The sequence below is a fragment of the Anticarsia gemmatalis genome, chromosome 28 (assembly GCF_050436995.1).
Source record: "Anticarsia gemmatalis isolate Benzon Research Colony breed Stoneville strain chromosome 28, ilAntGemm2 primary, whole genome shotgun sequence".
NCBI lineage: Eukaryota > Metazoa > Arthropoda > Insecta > Lepidoptera > Erebidae > Anticarsia > Anticarsia gemmatalis.
The window spans coordinates 818,856-833,527 of NC_134772.1; the positions used below are offsets into that span (position 1 = coordinate 818,856).

The 14,672-nt window shown below is 33.7% G+C and overlaps 1 protein-coding gene across 1 annotated transcript; it reads left to right on the forward strand.

Moving 5' to 3' along the window:
* The first annotated feature begins 3,304 nt into the window (after positions 1-3,304).
* Positions 3,305-13,854, forward strand: LOC142984834 (trypsin-like). The gene is made up of 7 exons (XM_076132682.1): positions 3,305-3,636; positions 8,198-8,305; positions 8,790-8,910; positions 9,241-9,393; positions 10,407-10,535; positions 11,612-11,823; positions 12,119-13,854. Exons 1-6 carry the CDS (start codon positions 3,358-3,360, stop codon positions 11,821-11,823), a joined length of 1,002 nt encoding a protein of 333 aa, XP_075988797.1. The 5' UTR covers positions 3,305-3,357; the 3' UTR covers positions 12,119-13,854.
* Positions 13,855-14,672: the final 818 nt, after the last annotated feature.

Sequence of the window (14,672 nt, forward strand, 5' to 3'; positions counted from 1 at the left end):
CAAACAAACAAACTCTTCAGCTTTATTATATTAGTATAGATTTCGTTACCTTAGTACAAGCTTTGCTTAGTTTGGAATCAAATGACCGTGTGTGAGTTGTCCAATAATATTTATTTATTTATTATTATTTATTACTGAAACAGGTTCCTTCAGCTGAATTTTCCTGTAACACATGTGTTTGCAGACAGTACTCAAACTATACGTACTGTTGTCCGAGGTCGAAGTTGCATCATATTGTATGTAATTTAGAAATTACAAGTGGGGCAGGCTGACATTGTACTGCAAAATTATGGCTAACTAGCTGACCCGCGCAATTTCGCTTGCGTCATATAAGAGAGAATGGGTCATAATTTTCCCCGTTTTTATAACATTTTTTACTGGTACTCTGCTCTTATTGGTCGTAGCGTGATGATATAAAGCCTATAGCCTTCCTCAATAAATAAGCTATCTAAACTGAAAGAATTTTTCGAATCGGACCAGTAGTTCCTGAGATTAGCGTGTTCAAACAAACAAACAAACAAACAAACTCTTCAGCTTTATAATATTAGTAAGTATTAGTATAGATTTTTCTTTGAAGATCTGAAGATAATATTCAAATTATTGGTTGTTGGTACATAATGTCTAATATATTATTATGGACCATGGACAGAGAAATGCTGGCATTAACTTAGCACAAAAGTAAAGTTGACCCAGTGTCAAAGTTGTTCAAGCCATTCGGCCTTTGACATGGCTTATCGGCTGTAGTTATAATTGTCAAAAAACGGTAAGTACAGTATTTTGACGTGCCCTTCTAAGCAAGAAGATTAATTCTGATACCTCTGATAGACCATCAATCTCTTGAAATGACCGCTTCAAGAGTCGTTTAAGTTCAGAGCAACTAGCTATGAGGTTTAGAGATTTTTGTAAATTATTAGAATATTTAAAAAAAAAAATTATTAACATTAAGTATGTATTTACAACACAAAACATTAAATATTTAAATAGGAACTTAATACCAAAATTAAATTACGATAATTCAATAATTACAATATACTTTATATTGTTTTTAAAATTATACTTCGCACAATAGATGAATAAACATTTTTGAAAACTATTTTTTTATAGCCATGTTGATGAACATGTAAATGGTCATAAAATATTGCAAAATATGTTTTACGTTTTACGCAAATCGTATTACAAAACGAGTTAATAGGTTTCCATTCATAATTTATACTTTATCAATGGAAATTAACACGTTTAAACTACGTTTTTACGAAATAACACAATCATATGTGTGAATTAAGGAAAATTACAAACTTTATTACTTTAGGTATTTTAAGTTAAATAACTTTGATGATAATTGTAATTGATTGATTATCAACTAAATGAGTTTGGATGGAAGATTTTTGACTGAAAAAATATGACGTAAATAGCTGATTATACATTACGATGAAGGAAAACATAGCGATAAAACCTTGTAAGTCTGAAAGTAGTGCGTGAAATATCAGTTCCTTAAAAAAATCGTAACACGCTTTTCACTGGGTCATAAAATTGAATTAGGCCTTTTCATTTTTTGGGTAGTTCACCGGGTTAACGAAAAATTATTAAACTCGTACTCGTAAAAGTTTCATCTAAAATGCTCAGACTATGTAGCTCTTTCCATAAAAATATTGAAATTGTTATTATTACAGACTGAAACATTAGACACTTATTTGACGCCAACGAAAATACGACATAGTGACGTCACTACGTCGTATTTCTATACTAAAATGTGTTTTTGACATTTCATAAAGAGTAGCTGATTTGACTGATAGGCAACTATTAGACACACGCATGTCAGTCTAGCCATATTTTCAGCAAAAAATCTAATGCGTACTACCATTGACCCAGTTAATAAATATGCAACAGAAATAAGGGCGCGTAACTAGTTCACACAATCAATAGTACGTGTTATGTGAAGAATGTAGTTTGTATGAAAATATAACAACTTTGTATTTAAGTGACATTGAACAGTTAGTTTTGTGCAAGCGAGATTTGTTGTGGAGATATTTCTTAAGATATAGTCATCATCAGCCTAGGCTTTCTTCCAACTATGTTGGAGTCGGCTTCCAGTCTCACAGGGTGCAGCTGAATACCAGTATTTTACATGGAGCGACTGTCTATCTGACCTCCACAACACAGTTACCTGGGTTACAACACGATACCCTTCGGTAAGACTGGTTGTCAGACTTTCAAGCTTCTGACTATAAGTAAAGACTGTCAAAGATCTTTAAATATGACAGCAGAAACCTTCAACGTACCTTCCAAAACACAGGAACTAGTTTAATATGGTCACCCATACGCAGAACAACCTCGGTAACCGTAGCTTAACCTCAGAGATCTTACCACGCGGCTGCCGTTCTTTAGCCACGGGCTCTTCAAAATGTCAGTCGGGACTCACAATTTAACGTGATTTCCGTAATTCAGAATTGTATAATATGCATGATTTCAGGCCGCATTTCTTAACCATTATCAGACGACCTTTTGAAACACTCTCGAAATTGCATCCTAGTTAAATATAAAAGAAACAAATTACTTCTAAGAAAGTCAAAGTAGATGCACAATTGCACGTCTAGAACACTTTTAACACCTTACAAAGAGTAATGAAATCTTATTCATTTATCAATTTATACAACTATATAGTTCTATACGTATAAAATAATTGTCCTTACTGATAAATCATCACAGGGAATAAACTATGAAAGTTAGAAATAAGAATTTTTGGAACAAGGGTGCCTTTTATTACGTAGGCACCAACAAAGAAAGGATTTTTAAAATGTTCACCCCTAATGGAATAAAATGGAGGTTGAAAGTTGGCATAAAAGTTTGTCATTTTTAGAGTTTAAAAAAAACTTATTATTTAGGTCTTTGATTATAAATAAATAATAACATAATATTATTATGTCATATTTAAACGCAATTGAAAATTAAAGGTTAGGATACCTTATTTGTTAACCCGAAGTTTCGATCGAATTACATCGACCGTGGTAAATAATAAAACATGTCATTGTTCACAGAAATCATCCCTTAACGGGTCAAAATATGAACCAAAAGTCAAGTTTAATATCTTCTAAACTTAAGCGAAGCCGCGCGTTTCTACTAGTACATAATATAATTAATTCATTTATTCATTGAACAAAGGATGCATCTCCGGATTGGTCTAGTAACATACATTCTCATGTGTCATGGCATTGTGGCATTGTGATCTGTGCCTCAGTAAGTTTTTAAAAAAAATAAATCGCTACAGTAATGTCTCATTTAGTTTTCGGTCTCCATTATGTGTAGACGTTTCGAATTTTGAATTTACGAATTATTATTTTTAAAATCAATATCGTAAAAATGTTTCACAAAGTATTTTTTTTATTATTTTTCATTGACATAGTCAATGGAGATTATTTTTTGAATAGAATCAATCATATGGAGTTTTATAAAAATAGGACGCGGCCGTCTAAAGCTTTTGGGAGTTTTTCAACGAATTATTTCAATCAGAATTTAGTGTCGAAACCTTTGAAGGGTGACAAAGTGAAGTGCGGAACAAGGACAGTGGAATTTAACCCTCGGAGGACAGGGAAGATTGTCGGAGGGACGGAGACACCCTACGGTGCTTTTCCTTGGCAAGTAAGTAAGAAAAAAAAATCTGTAATAAAAAATTCTCGAAAAACGTAAAAAAACATTAAAATATAAAAATATTTTTTTTAAAACCATGTAGACTTTTTTTAAATACTAAATTGATTAATATAAATATTGCCTGAATTTATGCAAATTGTAAAAAAATAATTGGCTATTAAAAAGATGGCCAGGAGTTTGTTGCATTCGGAACTGGCGGTAAATTCACTCTGCATTTTTGACTATAAGTGTGTGTATTGGTCTAAATTAATAAACGATTTGATTTAATCATCATTACCTCAGATTAGTGTTAAACCATATATTTTGGCCTCAATATTTCTAATATCATGTTGTTTAAACTTATTTATATTATAAAATTTGCTTATAAAAACAACCAAAATGAAATCAATATAATTAATCGAATAATGTCAAATATTGACACATTGTGATTGTCAAAATTAATCATAATAAAATTTATCGATACGTTAAAGTTTAACAAATGGTTATTGTGTTGACCGTTTGATCGAAAGGTCACAGGTTCGTAACTCATCTATTGCACTACCTAACAAAAAATCTAAAGTTTAGGTAGAGGTCTCAATATATTGTTAAAGAAACCAAAATACATGTTTCATTGATATAAAAATATTCGCAAACAGTAACTACTTCATAATAGTCAAAAAAAGAGTAAACTAAACTTTAAAAAAGAAACATATTTGAGTATATAATAATATTAAGATTTTCTCGATTACTTCAAGATTCCTTTACCAAATTTAAATCTCATGAAATATGTCATTAAAATTATCGGATAGCATTCAAAATGGTTTATGACCTTTTGAATTACAGGTCAATCCTCAATGACATATCGACAAGAAGAAAATTATCGTAAGAAAACCTCACAACTGAAGTGAAATATTCCTAATATATAACACTGAACAAATTATATAAATACTTATCATAAATTAATATCATTGGACACACGGTCATCAGATTCCAAACTAAGCAGAACTTGTACCTACTATGGTAACCAAATAACTGATGAACTAAGATATATAGTTATATTCTTCTAAATAAATTACCAACCAGACTCTCTTTTTTTTTTATAAAATCTATTTAAAAAATATTTCCTTTACTCTGTGACTGATGGACAACCGAAGCCGAAACTACTGAGCGTAGAAACTTGAACACTTAGTATGAATATTCCTTAGGAAATGTAGAGGAGCACTAAGGAAGGATTTTTGGAAATTCCATTCCGAAGGGGGTGAAATTCCACACGGTGAAAGCTGCGGGCGCCAAGCTAGTTATTTTAAAAAATGTAAACATCTTCCTTTGGTTAGAACAATAACCAGAACAGCTTGTCTTCAAACTAAGAAAAACATCTCACCATCATTCTATCAGCTGGTTTTTTCAAGGTCAAAAAAGCCTCCAAAACTGCAATTTGACCTCAAACAGATCCTCTTTGTCACCAAGGTCATCTTTTGTTCATTACTATTAATTTTGCATAACTGACAATGTTGGTAACATATGTATATTTGTATTTACTCAAGTGCAAAAATTTGCAAAATTTATGAAAATTTTGACGTAAAATGACATTAGTCAAATGTTGTGATGTTAGGGTGAGGTCAAATGAAGTAACTAGATCTTACTAAATATAAATATCAACTTAGCCTTTGTTCCAAACTATGTCGGAGTCGGCTTCCAGTCTCACCGGATGCAGCTAAATACCAGTGTTTTACATAAAGCGATGATGTTTAAGTTGTGGGTGCCGACTGTCATTTTCGAAGATCTTCGACATTCGTTAACAGTAGTCAGAAGTTTGAAAGTCTGATAACCTGTCTTACTTAGGAGCATCGTGTTATAACTTTGGTAACTGTGTTGTGGAGGTCAGATAAACAGTCGCTCCATACAAAACACTGATATTCAGCTGCATCCGGTGAGACTGGAAGCTGACTTCAACATAGTTGGAAGAAAGACTAGACTGATAACTAGCATCCTTTTCCAACATCTGCTATGTTTATTTTTTGTCTTCCTCACGCCAACTTACTACCAGATTCACCCTCGGTTTCTGAGTACATTTAGCGGTAGTTTATCTATTCAATAGCGTTAAAACTCATATAAAAAGACGCTATTGAATAGATAAACTACCGCTAAATGTACTTCAGAAACCGGGGGTCAGAGACACAAAGTTATTTGCCGCGTACTTATACTTGGCAATAGTTTCTCCATGAGCACCCAAATGTCTTTCATTCTATGTCCAAGTGTAAAATATCAATGCGTAACAAAATGTATGGAAATCTCTCCATACATACATTGTGAAGTTTTACCGTTAGAATAACATTGTTATGTTAATTCAGTTAAATACAGATTTGTTTGCTGAATTTCTGTATGATTTATTTCATTGGAAGGTTATCATTAAGGTTGTTTATTCATATTTATTTTAACCGTATCGGTAAATTTTTCGATCAAGGATTGCTATTGGATGGGTCATCTTTTTTGTTCTTAGGTTAGTTTTTTTCGTAGCATATTCGCTACAGCAGCTTTGGGGATGATATTTGTAAATGCCTCTTTTTACTCCTTTTGAATTTTCAACTTTCTTCATGCTTTCATCAAAATCGATTCAGTGGTTTAGTCCTCAACAGAAAGACAGATGCAGAATTTTTAACAAGATTATTATTCCAAAACGAGAAGCAAGACATTGTTGTCGATTTTTTTATGGTTGCCTACGTTTTTTACTCTTTTTAAAGCTATTTATACACCAAAAATGACGTTGTCTGAAATCCGTAAAAGAGAGAGAGAAGAATCTCAAATTTGGTATTAAAAATCTGGACTTAGCAGACAACCTACCCTTAGTAATTTAAAAACACCTTCGTAATTATCTCTGCATCACCCTAAGGTAGACTGGCAAATGCCCCTGGCATTAAGTCCGCCTTTATACAAAGTTGTTTCCGCCTTTAGGTATATTAAGTTTAAAAACAAAAAACTAAAATGTTATATATAAAAATGTAACTCCGTTGCGTCTTTTTCAACATACCAACTCTACTTATTACAGCACCGCTAAGCCTTTTAATGAAGATATAAATAAAAAAAACACATGTCAAAATTCACACCTCCATAGAACACGAAATACAAAAGCACAAATCACACTATTACGTCCTATTATGAATGAAAACCGCAAAATATTACGTTACTCTTAACGAAAGAGGCCATTATGTAACATAACCTCAATTTGTACTTTGTTTCCCGCCAAAACAAATGTCAGCGTGACAGACATTGTGTCGTTCGGGAATTAATGAGCGGTATTAACTTTCACTTTTCAAGACGGTTTTAAATGTTTACTGTTTATGAACGTAATTGATTAAATATTAATTGATTATGTAGCTTTGCGAATTATTTCATACTAGTGTCAGCCGGTGACTTTGTCCGAGTGTAAATATTTTCAGCTAAAATGCATCCTATGTTATAAATGAAAGTATTTTTTTGCGTGAAATAATTAACAAAAATAAGCTTAATCCTCACAAACTTTTGAATTTATAATATTTGCGGAATATTCTTTTCCTATTTCAGTCTCTTTACGCTAAGTTTAAAAAAAAGCTTGCGTAAATTTCATGAACATAGGTTCAAATAAACTCAAACAGTAGGGTTTAAAATTATTCACTTTTTTCGCATTATTCTTGAAAATAAAGTACCTTTTAGTTAAAGCTCAGGATTCAACAATATCTATTCAACAGTTTATGAACAAGCAGAATAGACAGACAGACAGACAGACAGGTTTTCGCATATACTATTTTGGGAATGATTGGGCTTTTTATCGATTTCGTAATAATTAAGAACTTTCAGATGTTGTTTATGTTTACGTATTTTTTGTTCATACTCGAAGTTATTTTGTTCCAATGACCTAATGACTGTAAGTGAAAGGTCTCATGTTCGATTAATTATTATGAGTGCATGTTTTTTATATTTAAATCACTGAATGTTGAAGTATCTTATAAATACGCCGCCTATAATAAGAAAGATACAGCAGCTGCAACAGTACAGTTCTTAAGATAAGAAGTAAGATAGTGTAGTTCTTAAGTTTAGATATAAAGTTATTCTTGGTTCGACTCTCATACTAAGTAATTTCGTAATTTATATAGAGGTACATTTACAAACTTTACGAAACACCATTTTCCGTATTGCGACAAAATAGTGAGAGTTTTATCACAATTTATGGATTTACTACTATCCAATGAACAACAAATGTAAGGAAAAAAATATCAATCCTTTAAGAAAACCTCCTAAGAAAAGTTTTCATACGTCTTTCTGCTTTTTTTAAAGACAACTCTCGCGCTAAAAAATTCTCTTGTATCGCGGGGACTTTTACAAACATACAAACAACGCACTCAAAGTACAACCAGACCCGAAACAATTATTTGTGGGTCGCACAAATAATTGTTCCGTGTGGGAATTTAACCCATGACCTCCCAAGGCAATGGTAGCGGCGTGGTGACTTTAACCACAGCGCCATGGAAGCAAGTTGTAGGTTAAGAACCATAAAACTGAAGTGATGTTGTCCCCCATATATTATTGTTTATTTCAGGTGGAGATTCAGATGCTGGACGTTGATAAACTGACGTTTGAACATCATTGTGGGGGCGCTGTCATCGCTGAGAGACTTGTGTTGTCAGCCGCGCACTGTTTTGATAAAGTTTGTACAGATCATTGCTACTATTTAAAACTGTAATGTTAGAGCTTTCTAGCAGATACTAGGGTTTTGGGAACCAGAGGGGCTATTTACATTTGGTACTTCTGCTGGCTAGTATCATTAAATTAATTAAAGCCGTGGTGTTCGTTTATAGTTGTATCGTACATTACACGTACATTCTTTCCTTTATCAATCTCATAGCCTGTTGGGATGTTAGATACGATCGGTGACAGGTTGGCTGCTGATGCGAAGACTTTACGTGCTCTCCTTGGCACGGAGGTCTGCGACTCCAAGTGCCAAAGAAACAGTTTTTGCTCAAAACCGGACAACGAACTCAAGACGTAATAGTCGAGTTTACAACCGTACAACAAAAATGTAACGAAACATTTCGATAGCGTTATTTTGCAAAAAAATATTCTCAAAGTCGATAAAGAAATCATGTTAATTGCTCTAATTTTTGACCTGGACCCTAATCTCTCTGTTCCAGCAACCGTTGGAGCTGGAGCACATTCGCCTGGTGGTGGGAGAACATCGTCTGAAGGTACAAGACAAGCATGAACATCGGTTCCTCGCTGAGAAGGTGGTGCGACACCCTGACTTCAGGAAAAGTAAGATTAATTTTATTTATTTTTAACTGCACGTTTGGCGCAGTGGTTAAAGTGGTCACCTCGCCGCAATAACCGTAACGCCGCGTGTGGTGGGTTCGAATCCCACCCGGGACAAGTATTTGTGTGATGAGCACGAGTATTTGTTCTGAGCTTGATTGTTAATTTATCTATATAAGTATGTATTAAGAAGTACATATATGTTTATCAGTTATCTGGTAAGCATAATACAAGCTATGCCTAGTTTGGAATCAAATGACCGTGTGTGAGATGTCCAAAGATATTTGCATAGTCGTTGTTTATTATTTTAACCTTTATTTTCTTGTATTTCAGACGGTCCTCACAGCAACGATATAGCAATAATCCTAGTTTCACGCGCTGGTAACGGGGTGCAGTTCAACTCTCACGTGAGGCCTATATGCTTGCCTGCTGATGGAGTCAGTCCTGGCAAGTGGTGTGCTGTCAGCGGCTGGGGGTACCAGGCAGGTAGATTAAACAGGTTTTCTTTGTAGTAAGGGTAAGATAAGCGGTTCCCAACCAGTGGTCCGCGGACCACCAGTGGTCCGTGGAAGTCAAAATATGGTACGCTAATTATTTTAAAATTTAAAATTTTCGGGATGATTATTAAACTTTATTTTTAATATACTTGCATAGTGGTCCCTGCTAACAAGAATAACATAAAAGTGGTCCCGGACTAAGAAAAGGTTGGGAACCCTGGGTTAGATACTTAGTCAGCATAATCGATTGATATTATTCTTCTATTATTTTGTAGCTGTCTTCATTGACTTTTGTACCGCGGGGAACAAGTAAAGGAATCGTTTTTTTTTGGTGTAATGAGGAGAGTAATAAAATGTATTCTTTGTGCACACGTAAATATAGATCTGGTCTAGGGATAAAATCAATTTGGTTACATATTACATTAACTAAAACAAAAAATAATTAAATTTATCCATCTAAACATAAATTAATTATTTTCTAAACTTAATCCCAAAAAAAACAAAATTAAGATTAAGTAAATATTTACAATATATTACAGTATAACAAATTACGATTATTATTTACTTAACCATTTTTTAGTTACCTATTTTTGTCGACATCTCTTTAAAGTCGAAGACAGCTGCCATTTTCTTTTTTTTTCTTTACAAAAGACAACTCCCGCACTAAGAACTGCTCTTGTGTCGCGGAAACTTTTACAAACATACAAACAACGGACACATAGTACAACCGGACCCGAAACAATTATTCGTGGATCGCACAAATAATTGTCCATTAAAATCGCAAATGTCGAATTAAAAACGTTCAACCATTTCCTATTGTGTATCCCAGTTAACAACCATTTCATAGGCACTATGCCGTTCATTGCCTTTTCCCTAAAATAAAATTGATTAATACGTAACATCAAAGCAATAATGTACTGCATAGCGGCCATCCACGTAATCTAGTTGTCAGCTGAAATTTTGACCTCATAAACCGCTGTACCCCTCTCCTCATTCTTGCAGAGAACACAGAGAACTTCGCTCCAGTCCTCCGAGCTGCAGCAGTACCGGTGCTAGACCTGGCCACGTGCCGCAAGAACCAGGTGCTTGGGGGGCGCCAGCAGACCATTCTGGACTCCATGATATGTGCTGGTGAGGGTATTATTACAACTTAAGGGTATAAAGCTGTGGTTCCCAACCAGTGGTCCGTGGAAGTCAAAATATGGTCCGCGAATGATTTTGAAATTTTTAATTTTCAGGATGATTATTACACTTTATTTTTAATATACTTACATAGTGATCCCTGCTAACAAGAGTAATACAAGTGGTCCCTGACTAAGAAAAGGTTGAAAACCACTGGTGTAAAGGAAACATCATCTCATCAGATGTCTTCGTGAATGAGACTACTTCTTCTATTAGTTTGTATTTGTGGATCGCACAAATAATTGTTTTATGTGGGAATCGAACCCAAAACTTCTCTATGCAATGGCAGATTTCGCAACGTGGCGACCTTAACCACTGCGGCTCACAATAGGTAGTCAGTATTGTACACAAAATGTTTCAATATCAAGTGATTTCCACCCATAAGCGCCTGTATCGCGAAGACGAGCAATCGGTTTCATAAAACGAAACTCCTGAAAAATTATAATAGCAATATAAGTGCAATGTAGACTTTCATTTGCATTCTTTAATATTAAAAAAGTATATAAATCGGATTCAATTCTGGTTACAAGAAATGACAATAGTTTTTAAAATATACAATACTTCGTAATGTCATAAATGCCTTAAGTTTGAACCTTTAACCTTTTGCGTGCAAGACGCTTATACATTTACTGCTATCAAACTTTAGTATAAACTTAGTCAATTTAAACTTTAGTTTATACCCAACCCAACGAGGAGATGGGGTTAGGCCTTGAGTCCACCACGCTGGCCAAGTGCGGGTTGAAAACTTTGCATGCCCTCAATGAATGTATTTATAAAATTTTAGGCGTGCAAGGTTTCCTGATGAGGTTTTCCTTCATCGTTAGAGCGAGTGATAATTATTTCTAATACACACATAACTTCCAAAAGTCATAGGTGTGTTGCCTCGGGTTCGAACCAACATCCACTTGCGTGGGAGGTGCCAAATGCCAACTTAAACCACTCAGCTGTCGCTGCTTATTAATTAGTAGAATTTATTTGGTCAATTACTTTGAAAAACAAATCAAAATACAAAAGCCTTTCTCCAGGTATCCTCTCAGGTGGAGTAGACGCTTGCCGGGGCGACTCAGGCGGTCCCCTCGCGTGTCCGGTGGGCGACAGCTGGCAGCTGCATGGCGTGGTGTCGTGGGGCGCGGGCTGCGCGCGGCGGGCGCGGCCTGGAGTCTACACGAGAGTAGCGTCTTATGTACACTGGATTACCAGCACTGCGAGTGCGCTGGGACATCGAATAGGCTCTTAGGTGGGTAACGGTATATAACAAAAGGTATAATAACTAATATTATAAAGCTGAAAAGTTTGTTTGTTTGTTTGTCAGGAACTACTGGTCCGATTTGAATAATTCTTTCAGTGTTAGATAGCCCATTTATCGAGGAAGGCTAGGCTGTATATCATCACCCTACGACCAATAGGGGCAGGGTGCCAGTAAAAAATGTTACGATAACGGGAAAAAAATCATTCTATATATGCGTCTAAATTATATGTACATAATATCTTAAATGCCAGTTTTTCCCGTTTATTATTTAATATGATTTCAGGGACAACAGCACTTGAAGCAGCACCAAGAACCTCCAGAATTTTAGCAAAAGAACACTATTGCACTACGTGGCACTATACTTTCTAGTACATAGTGGGTACCTAGTGACAATATTAATAATTTAAGATTCAAAGTATATTTATTACCAATCGTTTAATTTAATCTATATATTTTAATGAAGAATAGATACAATTAGCAGTTTAAAAAACAATAAATTCTACTGCCGTTTTCAATAAGCTATCTTTAGTAAGGATAAACTACTACTTGTTATTTTGTGTTCGTTGTTGCCAAGTTACCAATTTATACAATAGGCCTATTCCTATCTAATATATAAAATTCTCGCGTCACAGTTTTCGTTGTCATACTCCTCCGAAACGGCTTGACCGATTCTTATGAAATTTTGTGAGCATATTGAGTAGGTCTGAGAATCGGCCAACATCTATTTTTCATACCCCTTAGTGACACTATTTTTTTTTATTTATATGGCAAAACAACCTTTGCTGGGTCAGCTAATTTCATATAAAGACGGGCTCAGATAACTAATAATCTTTCTCAAGATATAGTATTAGAACCAGTTTCTTAAACATCAGTTAGGCTTATTGCTTACTGGAGATAGGTTATTGAAACAAGCCCCATGTTACTGGAATCATATTTCAAACTACAGTTAACCTTATCTCTTACCGGAGTTAAGTTATTGAAACTAGTGTAAGAGACTATAAGCTTGTTTATGTTTTTCAGAAGTTACCAACAAATTATGAGTTTATTATTATTTAAGTGTATTAGCAATATAATAGTTACCGATTGTAGTTCAATATTATTATAAGAGATTTAAAGAAAATTAAGTTATTTAATATTGGTCGCGTTATAGTCTTATAAGGGGTAAGCAGTGGTGCATCGATTTAAGTATTTTCTTTTGAGTGATAAACTTGATGAAACCAACACAATTGATAAAGGTTTATTTTAGTTTTGCAAAGTTTTATCAATTGTGTTGGTTTCATATGAAAAAATAATCGAAACTAGTTCAAATTCCCACTGTCAATCTTACCCAAATGATTCAAAGTTACCCAAATTGATCCTATTAATAATGTATTTCATTATTTTTTGCGTCAGTGCCATCTATCGTCATAATAATGCAATTATGTACCTACACATTTATTCCGTTAAATTAAATATTACATAATCAACAAATTGTAATTATACACCACCTCTGCTTGACCTTTCTGAGAAAATAAGGCGTAATGTTATACTATTAGTACGGTTAAAACCTGCAATGTATATTTTCCTAATCATTATCATATTATAAATGCGAAAGTTTGTGTGGATGTTTATTGCGAAAATTGCTGAACAGATTTTGATGCAATTTAAAATACAGATAAATTGTCAACTTGTAGAGCACAATAGAACCTATTTACGTAGAAATAAAATAGGAAATTATAGATTGAAAAGTTTATTCTTAACAGTAAAAATTTCTAAACAAATTTTGAAAAAAAAATTGACACGTACCTATAAGTTAACGTACCTTTTAATTAGCGTGTTCTATAACAGATAGTCCATCGCATTTATAATATTAATAAATTGGATTAACAAATATACTTTAAAACCCGAGAAATTAACTCGAGTGAAGTCGCAGGAATAACTTAGTTTAGTTTATAATTCAATGCCAAAGGTTGTATATAAGTAAATAATAAGATATGTACTTAAGTATATAAGATATAATTATATATTCAAATTAAATTATTGTGGCAAAAACTTGTTGTTTCATTATTTCATTATTGTGTACAGAAAAACGTTTTGAAAAACATAATTATGGGGTTTGCAAGAATATAAAATGTGGGTACAGTTTTCACACATACACACATATTTATTTCAAATATTTGAAATTAAGAATGAAAATTTTAGTATAATATATGTACATATATTATTTATACAAGTGCGATTTGCTGATTCCGGCAACATATTAGGTCGGGGAAAAAGTCTTTCCGCACTATAGTATGTATGAACTTGTAATAAAATCTTTCTCTTCACAAAAAAGCTCGATATTTGGGTACCTCACGAGCTCACTGAAAGAAACCTAATGAACCGTGTACTCATTTGTGATTCTTGAAGCCAAAGAGATTTTATTACAAGTTTATACATACTAAAATGCAAAAAGACTTTTTCCCCGACCTAATATAAAAACTCAATATCGAGAAAAGTGTTAGATGCTTTTCAAATATGAGATAATTACAATTATTTGTAATCCAAAATATAATTATGAAATATCTTTATATGTAGACAGTTATATTTAGGTAATAATTTAACATTTTAATGTTTAAAGACAGTCTGAATTTCAAGATATGAGTGACCTAGGGTTAGCTTGAAATATCAAAATGATTTTTTTAGTAACGAGCGTCATTTTTTAATCTTTTGATAACAAAATAAAAATATAGTATGTACATTTTAGACTGCCTCCGTAGCGCAGTGGTTTAGGTCACCACGCCGCTGCTATTGCCTAAGAGGTCGTGGGTTCGATTCCCACACGGAACAATTATTTGTGCGATCCGCAAATAATTGTT

What these genes read in the sequence shown, in the direction of transcription:
- LOC142984834 (XM_076132682.1), top strand. Translation starts at nt 3,358, where the DNA reads ATGTTTCACAAAGTATTTTTTTTATTATTTTTCATTGACATAGTCAAT. An exon ending in ACACCCTGACTTCAGGAAAA is followed by an intron (nt 8,911 to 9,240) that starts GTAAGATTAATT and finishes CTTGTATTTCAG; the next exon opens with ACGGTCCTCACAGCAACGAT. An exon ending in GGACTCCATGATATGTGCTG is followed by an intron (nt 10,536 to 11,611) that starts GTGAGGGTATTA and finishes GCCTTTCTCCAG; the next exon opens with GTATCCTCTCAGGTGGAGTA.